The sequence below is a fragment of the Pterocles gutturalis genome, unplaced genomic scaffold (genome assembly GCF_000699245.1).
Source record: "Pterocles gutturalis isolate BGI_N339 unplaced genomic scaffold, ASM69924v1 scaffold27119, whole genome shotgun sequence".
In the NCBI taxonomy this organism is placed as follows: Eukaryota; Metazoa; Chordata; class Aves; order Pterocliformes; family Pteroclidae; genus Pterocles; species Pterocles gutturalis.
In genome coordinates this window covers 65,091-78,081 of record NW_010136760.1, presented here as the reverse complement: position 1 = coordinate 78,081, position 12,991 = coordinate 65,091, and the positions used below count along the sequence as shown (strand labels likewise).

Genomic DNA, 12,991 nt, shown 5'->3' with positions numbered 1-12,991 from the left:
GAAAACAGGCAGAAGAATGTGACTCTCATATATCATTTGTTGTTGAAAAAGGAGCAAACCCACTAACCATGGTGTACATTTTTACATTGAAATAGCTTTTTTTCTGTATTATAATTGCTTATCAATTAAAAAACTCAATCAGTCTTCTCTCCAAACAGATTAAATGGAAATAACCTCAGAATTTACAGCTGAACCTCACATATATTATAGATCACTTTGGACACTTATATTAAAAAAAAAAAAAAAAAGGAAGAGAACACAGTATTTGGAGGAAGAAACACCATTACATTGTCATGTTTTGCATCTGACAAATTTCCAGTCTGTATTCCTGGCAGACTTCAAGCCAGTAAAATGTTGCTGTTTCCTTCGCAGCAAACAGCAGGTACCTGCGGTTTCCCCATCCAATCGGTACTAAAATAACCGCCTCTTCACCTGGCCACCGGGCAGAGCTTCCTTTGCGGGGAAAGTCAGAGCTGTGAAAACAGGACAGGCGGGACCTAACCCTGACAAGCGCGACAGGAATCATTGGAGAGGCAGCAAAAAAAATCATTCCTGCCACGACTGCATGTCTAGAAAAGCTGGGTTTTCTCCACACCAACGGCCAGTGTCTGCCGATGCCGGGTTTTTAGGATGTCTTCCTGCCAACCTGCTGAAAATAATCTGCCTTTTTGGTTCTGGAAGCGGAAAACATGTTCTGTTGCTGCATTTTATTCTGCTGTGCAAAATACACACTACTTCTCAGCCATCGTGGGCGTGTTGTCTGGCTTAGCCTGGGATAAACCCAAGGCTAAGTAGACACCGCCTCTTTTGTTTTCATTTTCTAATATTGCTTTCACCACCTTCGCAGTGGTAAAAATAATATCAGCCAAGACGAAAAGAAGAAAATGGGAGGGAAATACAGTTTAATAAATGACACAGACCTCATGCAAGTAAAGGACAGTCCATTTTTAAATCATGAGAATCTGATTTCAGGACAATTTGGAAACCACACCAGATAAACGGTTGCCTTAAACTGGGTGAGTCAAATTCTTCATTTTTATTGAAAGAAAAAAATGTTGTATTGACTCAAGTCTGAGCCCATACAGCATTGAGATGAATCCAAATCCATGATGCATTAGCAAGCAAAAGATTATGATGTCACCACAAATGTCATGAAGTCACTATTTCCCAAACACAAAAGCAGAAAAACAGATTTACAGGAACCAGATGGGCCAAGTTAGGATTCTTTTTCTTTTTTTTCTTGTTTTTCCTTTGAAGAATAATAGGTAAAGCTATTCAATTTGCACTCATAATGCTTGTTTTCTGTATTGCTTATTGCAACGACGTAAAGACTACATCAAATGGAATGATTACAAGTTTGAAAAGAAAGTAACATTTGAAATAATTTTGTGCATCTGTTTTTCATTTTCAATTTTGTTCGAATGAGTAGTGAGCTATTTTCATTTACTCATACCTCTGGGATTCAACTTTTTGCTTCTATCTTTACAGTCCTGGTATAGTCATTACATGGGAAAAGGGATGGGTGGAGGAGAGGAACAAATAATAGGTGAAGCTGCAGCAAATGGCACAAGGATACAGTCCCTTCCTGGAAAGAGGATTTTGTGGCGAACCATTTCTCCCATAATGCATCCCACAGACCATATATCCACTAGAACAGCAGAGACAGGGAAGTGAAGAAGGAGGGAAAAAAGCAAAGTTAACTACAACATTTCACTCCTAAAGGAGGGGAAAAAGAGCAGGTTGATCAGAACAGTACAGTTTGGTTTGTGGTTTTGTTGGGTTGGTTGTTTTTTTTTTTCCATGTCTCACCAAAAGCTAAAATAAATAAGTAAAAGCTGTGTCAGTCAGCTCAACAGTAGTTAGTAACAACAGTGGAAAAAGTTTAAAATCAACATCTTTGGGACAAGGCCCACAGCTAGCAAGTGAAGGTCAAGTAACAACTGCACAGACCCATGGTTTACACTGAGTTTATGGCCCAAAAATGGATTTTTCTTTTTCTTTTTTTTTTTTTTTAATTAAAAAAAAAAAATTCCCAGACAATGCTCATCTGGAATAAATCCTAGTTGCAGCCAGGCAGTTTCTAGGCTTTGTCCTGCAGGACCGAGTCTCTGCTGCTGTACACAAGAGGTTCCAAATGGAACTGCTCGCACGAGTAAAAGCTGTATGGATAAATATCACCCTTAAGGGATATTTAAAACTCCTGCTTCAGGATCTGTACCTACGTCCTATCTATAGGTACCTATCTATATATATATATCTCTGTACCTACATACCAAGTGGCGAGAACTGGAGAGTGTGACCTGTGTGAACTCTTGCTTTTTCTGCACAGGCATTCAAAATAAACACTAAAATGAATAAAACGCTTCGCAGGACAAGTACCAGCAAGACGAAGAGCATTTCTTACGCTCCTGATGCTGCCTTCAGCTTTGACATGCAATATGCGTGGTTACATTATCCGCTTGACCTGGGTGGGTTTTGGTTCTGTTGGGTTGGTTTTTTTTTTTTCCCCTTCAAGTCTTCCGAGAAAAAAGGCTAGATAGACAGTGAGTATGCACAGAAAGAAAAGACCTGCACTCAATGCAAAGGGAAAAAACCAGCTTTCAAATGCTTTAAAAGACCACTTTGTTCCTCTTCATTTTGTGGTTGTGTTTGATTGACACTACCAGTTTCTTCTCTTTTTCTTCCCCCTTTTTGTCTTTTGAAAGCAATCTAAAAGGAACGAAAGGAGCAAACAAACGACTCAGTTTTTTGGTAAAACAAAATAAAGGTGAAATGTTCCGGTTTGGGAAAAGGAGGGGACAGGTATCAGGGGCATGGGACAGCGAGAGCATGCCTGAGGCAGTGGCAGAGTTTTCTTCATTAGTGACAGTTTGGGGACCTTTCACGGGAGTGCAGCAAACTGGTGATAATTATGCATCTTTAGCCAACCAAGTGCAGAAAGAAAATGAAAGCAGTGAACAGTCCTTATACAGGCAGTGTATAGAGGAAGAGGGGGAAAAAAAAAAGTAGGGGAGCTTCAGTAATGTGGCAGCATAGGCCAGAGCAGGGAGGCAAAGAACGACCCTTGCTGTTGACTTCCTTGGGAGCGGGAGCAGAGCCTCTGAGCAGCCTGGCTCCTCAGACAGCTGACCCTAAATTTTCAAATATTTTGTTTTCTTTCTCTGTTGAGTTTATTTTTGCTTTGTACAAGTAAGACGAGGTTGTTCATTTTGAGACGGATTCATCGCCCAGGGAAGTCAAAGGAAGTCTCTGTGTTAACTTCAGTGGGCATTTCATCAGGACCTTTGGACGTGGCAAATGTTCTTAGTACCTTCCCAGCTGTGTGCTTCATCGTAAAAGCGTGTATAACTTTGTCTTGGTGCGATTTTAATCATGTGAAAAGCAAGTGCTTTGTCCTTTCAGGGACAATAATAACAACAATGGTAATCATCTACTAAATGTCTGGAGAGAAAAAAAAAATAAATGCACAATAATTCATTTCACCATAGAAGGAACTCTGGATATTGACTAAGCTATCTAAAGCATGCTGAGCCTAGTTCAACTTTCTAATGGCGCTTACTGAAAATATCAATCACAAAATATTTTAAGAAAGATTATTCCTTTTTCATAAATTATTGTGTACGCTTAGACTCTGCTTAATAATTCTCTACTTTTTAGGCTTTCATATTAAATTGTGTACTGTAAATTCATAAGCACTACAAATAATTCATGCAGAGACTTCTTAATTTTAGAAGAGGTTGTGTGAGCATGCCTTTATTCTTGTTTAAGGCATGGAATCAGCTACCAAAATAAGTTTCACTGCCCTTTTCAGGGTGCATTTGGCTGTTAGTAAAAGTTCTCCCGCAGGTTAGTTAGCCTCTTCAACGTAAATTAAGTAGGAGGCTTTTTAATAAACTCCTGGTTTTGACGTTTTGCTGTATTTGTCATTGAAAAGTCTCCTTGGCAAACGGACAAGTGGCAGCTTTTGACAGCAGAATTGGAGTCATGGTGGATTTTTCTCCACTGTATGTTGTACCCCTCCTTTCCTGGCTGGTCTACTTGGCACCCAGATGCAATTCTCAGTTTAGTTACAAACGGAGGACCACTTATCAAGTTTCCCCTTCATCTCCTGCAAAATGGGGATTTTTCCTTACCTGCTTCTCTCTAGTGAGCACCCCCTCCCCCCACCTGCTTTTCACCATCTTTGCAGATCCCTCACAGACTGTGCAGAGAAAAATCCTATTTACATCTCAAGAGATTACACACAAATTAGATGGATGGGTTTTTAGCTTTTTCCTCTTCTCTCCAGCTCTACTTTCCATTTTAAAAAAGGCTCAAACTGCAAAATTTATAGCTAGCTCTGGACCACATGAAACCTGTTAGGAAAAGCTGGGACTTGAGTTAAATCTGTCATAAAGACAGAAACCCTTCCTGAAATTCAAATCTAATTGGGGAGAAATTAGATTCCCAATTTCAGGTTGTACCTCTTCTTTCCTCAAACAATTCAGAGACCCAGGCTGAAGTTTAGAACACATCACTCGTTCAGCAAACCCAGCAGTTCCCATGCTGTTTCACAGCCACAGAAGGCAGAGACATTCTGGTCAGAAGGAGTTAACTGTATTTGTTAAGGTCAACCATCTCTAAGAACAGGTTTCTCATTATTCTGCAATCCCACACTGATAAAGGCACCATCATACCCCAGGTACATTCTGTGGCTGCAGTACACAACAGTCAGAAACTGCTCTAAATGACCTGCCTCTTCCATTCAAGATGTCCTTTTCTCTTAGGTTTTCTTTTTCTGTGTAAGGCAGACCTCACACGTCAGGTCGCCCTGCACCTGCTATGAAATTGCAGCCCTACCGTTCTCCTTGTAGCCCATTCCCAAGATGACCTCTGGTGCTCTGTAGTAACGTGTCACCACATACGGCGTCATCATGAAGCTAGTCCCTGCAGTCCTGGCCAGTCCAAAATCCAGAATCTTCAACGTGCAGTCAGATTTTACCACAATATTACTTGGTTTTAAGTCCTGCAAAAGACAGCGAGAAGAGATGTGATTGTCCTTCCCAAAGCTAGGCGCAGCGGTGATCTGGACCGATATCTGAAGTGACCCTTCCAATATTTTTTTATTCTTCTGACACTTATGGTTACTATCAGAAATACTTGTAAATACACAGCAAAACCCTACTACTGTTTCTCTAGCAATCCTTTCTGTTAGATTTCTAACCCAGCATACTTACTTTGGGGCTTTACTTGGATAGCAGGAGCCTACTGGTGTTAGATCATAACCACTCTGATGATTTCCAGTGCTTGTTATTACTTTTGTCTGATTAAGTTCACAAATAATCTAATTCTCAAAGCCACCCTGCTATGGGGATGGGCTATGACATAAGCTTCGAGTCATTTTACAGGGAGACAGGGCTTTGCTCCACAGCACACCAGAAACTCAAGTGGATTCTAAAATCTTCATCACAATGTCATATGCTGCCTTAAGTTTCAAACCCAAGTCCCCTTACCCTGTGAATAATTCCTGCAGAGTGGAGATGCTTGATACCACAGAGCATTTGGTACAGCAGGTAAGACATTCGCTCATGGTCGAGCTCCATCTGAATGACCTGACACAGGTTGGCATCCATCAACTCCATTACCAGGTAACTGAGGGAAAAAGCAAAGGCATGGGGTTATCGCCTCTGTTGAAGAGGAACCACAGCATCATCTCAAATAAGTAACAATGCCTTTTCTCGCTTCAAAATTCACTTTGCTTCTGCTGACTGGGAGCAACGCGGCTGAAGACTGGCATAGTGTAGGGTCCGCTCACAACTGGGCGATGGTGGTGGTGGTTTCTCATTGCGCCAGCTCGCTGCAGTGACAGTGGCTTTTTAGCATCTCAGCAAAAGGGGTGGATTGCTGGCCCCTTTCTCGGTACATTCCCCACGGCAGACACTGTACCCTACGTGGGCAGACATGCAGCATGACACTGGAATGTGCAGAAAACAGAAGAGCCACAAGCACCAAACGACATGGCTGCTTGGTCTTTGGCAATTATGAGGAATGGCCACCACAGTACATCTGGGAATTGGAGAGTGGCAGAGATGTCCGAGAAGCTAAAATACGCATCGCCAAGCAAAACGTCTTCAAAAATCCCCCAAAGACTGCATGACTTCACACAATTCCTATTACAACTAATTGGGCTTTCGTTTCTGATAAATAAGCTTCGCTGCCAACCTCAGCAGGACGTTAACCCAATCCCCTTTAGAGGTAAATTGGTATGTTAAACACATCAGCTCATTTCTTACGGGACATCTCACAAGCACAGCTGACTCATAACTGTAACGACGCATTAAAGGACTCTCAAACTTTGGGGCAAAGACTAGCTCTCCATCTCAGTGTGAGCTGGACGCCCTGTCTTCTCTCCAGCTCTAGTCACCTCCTCCGCTCTGCACAAGTCTGCAGTGACCATATTATGCAGAAAATCCGTATACCAAAATCAGAACAGAGTGAAGCGCCACGTTTCAAAACCTCACACGCCGCAGGGAGTTGCACAACCACCACCATTTCCCAAGCAAACTAATCACCCCAAATCAGGCCCTTTTCACTACTCACACCTTGCACGGGAAGGCAAATGCAGACACACTAATGCCCTCAAGAAGAGCCACCAGCAGGCTTAATATTTGTAAGTGTCAAAAGCGATCTCAATATGGGAATGCAGATTATCTGTCTTACCCACAGTCTAGACTACACATGATCTTCTTCAGAGGGGCTTGTAACCCTTGTATTTTGCTGAGTTATTGCATTCAAAGTGCACAGCAATGGCCCACACATCTCTAAAGCTTCAGTTTAATTACTGCCTGTTGTTACTTACACGTCCTGGAACTCCTCCAGAGATTTCTGTGGTGTGAAGACATTTAATAAACTGATAATCTGAAAAGCAAAGTAAGACAAAAGGATGAAGAGAAGTGATAAACATAAGCAGTTGAACCCATTTTGAAGGGTGAGTTAAAGGATAAACTCTGGTTTTTCACTGCTCAATTTAAACTAACACTTCTCACTTTATCGATCAGTAAAAAGTTGTCAACGTTCAAAATAAAAAACCTCAGATCTCCAAGATTTCTTCTAGGTGCACTTGAAATGGATTAGTGATGATATGTAACAAACCAAAATGCTAAGGGTGAGACAGTCATCTGAATTTTGAAGTTACGCATTCACAGACCAGCACCTCAGCTCAATCCAGCACAACAATCCTTGTGCTACAGACAGACATTTATTCTATTGGAGACTGCACATTAAAAAATAAACAGAAAATCTTCCTTCTCTCTGACATGGCCTCAGTTCCTTTGAGGGCACATACGCGCACATGCTGACACAAAGCCCGTGCTAAGAAGTGCCGCTTTTTAGTAGCGGCATTTTTAAATGGTAGACACATTTTATGCAAGGACATCTTCCATACTGCAACTCTTTTCTTACTTGGTTGTTTTTGGATTTTTTTTTTTTTTAATGGGTTGGGCTGTTGAAAGAAACTGATAAGAATGTGTGAAACAGAACAGAGGAAAATACCTCCAGAATCTGAACTTCCCATCCTTTCCTTCTGTGTGGGCATTGGAGGTAGAAGATACCAGCACAGCTGCCATGAAGACAACATCTGAGTGTCTCCCTCCCTGCCTCCTTCACCTCTCTAGGCTTGCCAACAGGAATGGTCTAATTTTCTTTCTGTCTGGTTCACATGTTCTGACTGATTCCTGCCTCCACACAGGTGCCTTTCCAATCCTCTCCTTCCTTTGCACTCCTCACCAGCAACGGAGCTGGGGAAGGGTCTGGAGCACAGGGCTGACGAGGAGCGGCTGAGGGAGCTGGCGGGGTTCAGTCTGGAGAAGAGGAGGCTGAGAGGAGACCTCATCACTCTCTACAGCTGCCTGAAAGGAGGGTGCAGTGAGGGGGGTGCTGGGCTCTTCTCTAAAGGAACAAGTGACGGGACAAGAGGAAACGGCCTCAAGTTGCACCAGGGGAGGTTTAGGCTGGATATTAGGAAAAATGTCTTCACTGCAAGAGTGATGAGGCATTGGAACAGGCTGCCCAGGGCAGTGGTGGAGTCACCATCCCTGGAGGGGGTCAAGAAATGTGTTGATGTGGTGCTTGGGGACATGGGTTAGTGGGTTGGGTGGGGTTGGGTTGATGGTTGGACTTGATGATCCTTCAGGTTTTTGCCAACCTGAATGATTCTATGATTCTCTGTACAGATTAAAACTGACCCAACCAATGTGGCTCTATTATCACATCTTATGCAGCATTTTTTGAATTATATACTTAAAATTAACACTGCTCCTGCTGCCCTCTGCTCTTTCCAGTCCATTAAAAACACAAAGTGAGGAATGTATCATTCTCCTGTCTCCAGGGAGAACTACTCCTTTGTCATTGCGTTTTCGAGCCCCATGCATCGGTCTGACTGAGGGCAGTTTCCATCCAATTCAACAGGGAAGAGACAGGTACAGCCCCGATCAACACAGTGAAAATGTAAAGAGAAGTCAACGCCCACAAGCAGGGCAGAGAACACTACAGGTGCCAAGTCCTGCCTTTTGCTGTTTTCTTTCCATGTGAATTTGGGATTGAGAACAAGTGTCAAATCTCACCTTACGTCGTGTTTTTCAAGCTCATTTACACTTTGCCTAAGCAGAAAGAGTCACTGCAGGATCTGAGGCAGGAGTAAACTTGTAGCAAACTGAAAAATTCATTCCTGATGAAAAGGAAGGGGCAGAAATGGAGCAACTCTAGGAAAGTTAAATCCTTGGGAGATCCCTTAACCAATGAAATGGGACAATCCTATATATCTCACTACAAAAAAAAGCAAGCTTACAGTGTCAGGCAAATAGTTCTAACTAATAGACAATTACAATTAACATACAGCCCTGGAATAACTGGTTTTTGGCAGTATAGGAACAGTTTCATTCATTATGGATACTAAATGTTACACAATAGGTAGCTGGTGTAAGAAGCAGGAAAGTCTAGAACCTGCTAATACTGCTTATTTCAATGACACCACTGTGATGAGAAGTAATGGCACAACGCATTTGAAGTTCCAGAGTCCCTGGCTCCACAACATTATCTGACACACAAATACACGAGAATGGAAAAGTGGTCTTGGTTCTTTGTTTTCTTCAGAGGTTTCACTGTGATGGCCCCTCACCTTGTACAATCTATACAATTTATCTATATGATTAGGTTTCAGATAAAGTCCAGAACAAGGAGTAACGCTTGTGCCTAGGTACTCCAGCTCAAGAGACACTGCTTTTGAGTCACAAATCCCAGTGGCATGAGTATGGAGCCAGGATTCCAACAACTATTTCTGTATTTCCAGCAAAGGAGTTAACAAGAATGGATTCTGCATTTGATTTTAGGGCCAACCCTAGTAGCAGCACCTCCATTTGGCACAGCCTTTAAATAAGCACGTGGAAGATCCTCACTCTCCTGCGTGGGCATATAGTACCAGAAAGATGGTAGAGCCCTCGAACACAATTTACTTTTCATTTCTTTTGTTTTAAAAAGGTACCCAACTAAAGAATTTTCTTTCTAACAAACCAACATACACATCAATTCTCTGGTTACCCGATGAAAACTTACATTTTTATGGTTCACACACTTCATGAGGACCAGCTCCCTGTAAGCTCGCTTGGCATGAGTTTGGTTCTGAAATGGTCTGCTGAGCTTCTTAATGGCCACGTTTCTGTCAAGGACGGCATCATATGCAGCACTGCAGGAATTACAAACACAGGGGTTATGCATCTTAGAGCATATCCTGCACATCTCATGGCAAATTCCTGAGCCTCAAGTCTACTATTGCCTTTTTTCCCACTGAAAAAAAATACTGGGACAAAAAAAAGCAGAGTTTCTAGGGAGAAAAAAAGAAGACACCAAAAGGAAATGTACCACCACATCAGCAGAAGACAGCATGCACCACTATTTCTGAACTCTATTTCCATAGGAAATCAACATTTATTTTCAAGAGGTGGGGGGAACAGAAAAAAAGATTATGTAACTTCAAATAAAAATACAGTAAAAACTGGATGAGACAAAAAGTTGTTTCACAAAGCAACTCTCTGTGCGTTGGGTATAGCGGAGAGGCTTTTGCTTTTTCTGTTCTGATTAAGGACACCTTCACCAAGCGGCTCAATGAACAATTGCCCACTTTTATCTAGAATGAAGTTTGTGTTTTCCTTATGATATTTTTCATGGATTCAAGTTATTTAATAATTCTTCAAGACCATATAACCCAATTCCAATACCATACCTAGAAACAGGACCATTTCACAAAATTTCTTTACCATTTCCTTCTGATAACAAAAAAAACTGTCACACCTGCTTAGATGAAAATTTTGAAAACATGGAAGAAACACAGGCTCTGGTTTGCAAAGTGGGCTTTTAAAACTGGGCTCCTAAAATTCTCCTTGAACTTTTAAATGTTTTGTAGACCCTTCAGTTATCTTGATCATCTTCACCTCCTTCTCCGGTTATTTTGATGGTTCAAATCTGACTACACAGATTCTGACTTCTACATTTCAAAAAGCACACTAATTCTCAGAAACGTTCCCGAACAGACTCTTGTTGGACACTTTTCCTGATTCTCCCTTTCACCAAGAATGAGGAAAGGCATGACACAAGTTTTCTGCTACTCCATGAAGAGCAAGAACAGCATATTTCCCAAAAGATAAATCAACAAAACCACTAGATGCTCTAACAATAACTTTCTAAAGCACCAAATATTCAAAATCCTGTGATTTCTTTTTCTTACAAGTCCATGCTTATGGCACACACTCACTGACATTCACTTACAGAGTCTTACTGATCAGGTACAGAGCAGAAAGCACGCAAGCATCGGCAGCTTGGTCACAAAGCCAACAAAAACCTACAAGTGCTCCAAAGAAGAAAGTCAAAAGTGTCAGCAATGTACATCTTGGAAACCACACAGGTGGAGAAGAAATATTTCAATTATACTACTCCTGCATAAATAACACACCAAATGCATTCCACAAATAATTGGTGATGAGGAGTTTTGTGAAGAATGCTTTAGTCCACTGTTGACATTTGGGGCAAGATGATTGATTTCCCCCGAGAATATGTTCAGAGGGAAAAAAAATAGTTTCCCGTGACTGCCCTTGCAGGTATTCTGAAACTGTCACGAAGCTCCATTTTAACATTGTTCCTAGCAAAACTATTTCAGATCCAAATGTCAGTTTACAGAAAAAAGTACAAATAAATACTGAACAAAGAATCTCCCCAAATTATCGACACTGAAATGCCCAGTCCTGCACCTGGGGAGGAATAATGCCAGGCAGCAGTACATACCTGGGGGCCGACAGTCTAGAAAGCAGCTTTGCAGAGAAGGACCCGGGGTTCTGGTGGCCAACAAGCTGAACATGAGCCGGGTATGTGCCCTCAGAGCAAAGCAGCACAACAACGTCCTGGGCTGTGCTTAGGAGGACTGTTGCTAGCAGGACAAGTTAATCCTTCTGCTCTGCTCAGTGCTACTAAGGCCACATGTGGAGTGATGGGTCCAGCTCCAGGCTACCCAGAACAAGAAAGACAGGGACATAGCGGAGCAATTCCACTGATGGGACATGAGGAAGATTAGGGACCACAACATCTGTCATGCATGGAGAGGCTCAGCAAGCTGAGGTTGTTCAGCAGAGAAGGCTCAGGGGGGATATTACTACTCTTCTTAAGTATCTGGTGGAAGGACTAAAGAAGGTGGAGCCAGACACTTCCAGTAGTCCTGAGCAACCTGCTCTGCTTTGAACAGGTGGGTTGGACTAGGCGCTCTCTGACCTCCTCCATTCTGTCATTTGGGAACAATTCTTTCTTCTCTTACTCATTAATAAGGGCATAGAACTTTTATGACCCAGCTAATGTCACGCTAGGCACATGCATACACAAAGACATTGCACTCACTGGTTAAAGCATGTATGAAGCAGCTCAGGTGATAAGGCTATCAAAGATCCAGTCTGACTTGACTTTATTCTGGCCAGAGAATTTCCCTCAACTAAACCTTATGTCAGAAGGACCAAGATGTGTGATTTACAGCCTAGTAGTATGTAGCAGAAAGCAAAACTCCTGTAGGAACTGTCAGAATTGTGGCTTTCCTTCTCTTTCAGTTCATTCCCAACAGGGCATTATAAAGGCCATGACTGAAATATCCTTTATTCCACAAATAAAGTATTGAACAAACAAAATGCAAAGCCAAAGGATTAAAAAAACCTCATCTTCCAACAGTGAAATGTTTTGTCTCTCATTCGTGGATCTATATTGCAAATACACTTCAGCAGGCAAATCTCTCAGCTAATCTGTGTTACCTGATCACCCAGCTTTTAAGAATAAAAGTCTACATGAGACTCATCTGAGCTATGTAAGAGTATTTTGAATAATTTTGATAATCTTCTCTTATTTTAATCTCATTAGTTACATCATAAATCACTTACTAGGAGTTAGAAGACAGTAACACTAACAGTTTATCTGGGCAACCTTTTTCTCCAGTTTCTGTCCTCTGTTTGCTTTTCTGAATTTTCTCTCTCCTCAAAGCAAGAGATAAAAGCACTAATCTAAAATCAGAAAACCAAAGGCTTCTTAAGCCTTTGCCTTTTAAGATCCATTCCCAGTTATTTTTCCCATGGAGGGAAAGAAAACAACTACAGTAATCCTTTCTATAGGGATGCTTACTTGGAGAGGCAAGGATCCTGACTGCTGTTCTATCCCAGCCTTCTATCAAATGGAAGGTGTCCAACTACTTCAAGAAGTCAATATGTGAATTCATTGCAGTGAGTAAATGAATAGCACTGACGTTTTTTCTATTCACCAGAGAGCAGCTTTTGTTTACAGACAGCCAACTACGCATTGTACTACAATGAAATTACAGATACCACACGTGGGTTCTCTCTCTGGTGCTTGCTGCAGAGAATCCTTACCTTGGAACACCAAGGTTAGTACTGATGGGATATCAGCCTTCTCAAGACACACTCCAGTCACTGGCAGA

At 41.8% G+C, this 12,991-nt stretch overlaps 1 protein-coding gene across 1 annotated transcript in view; it reads right to left on the bottom strand.

The window, feature by feature from the left end:
* Nucleotides 1–1,502: 1,502 nt before the first annotated feature.
* LOC104468340 (mitogen-activated protein kinase 10-like) overlaps nucleotides 1,503–12,991 on the bottom strand; it is a 36,369-nt gene continuing 24,880 nt past the window's right edge. Inside the window, exons 3-7 of the mRNA XM_010082425.1 lie at nucleotides 9,589–9,718; nucleotides 6,839–6,897; nucleotides 5,493–5,631; nucleotides 4,840–5,005; nucleotides 1,503–1,648 (exon numbers count right to left, since the gene is read on the bottom strand). Coding sequence (XP_010080727.1) covers nucleotides 1,503–1,648; nucleotides 4,840–5,005; nucleotides 5,493–5,631; nucleotides 6,839–6,897; nucleotides 9,589–9,718 — 640 coding nt within the window. The remainder of the gene's footprint in view (nucleotides 1,649–4,839; nucleotides 5,006–5,492; nucleotides 5,632–6,838; nucleotides 6,898–9,588; nucleotides 9,719–12,991) is intronic.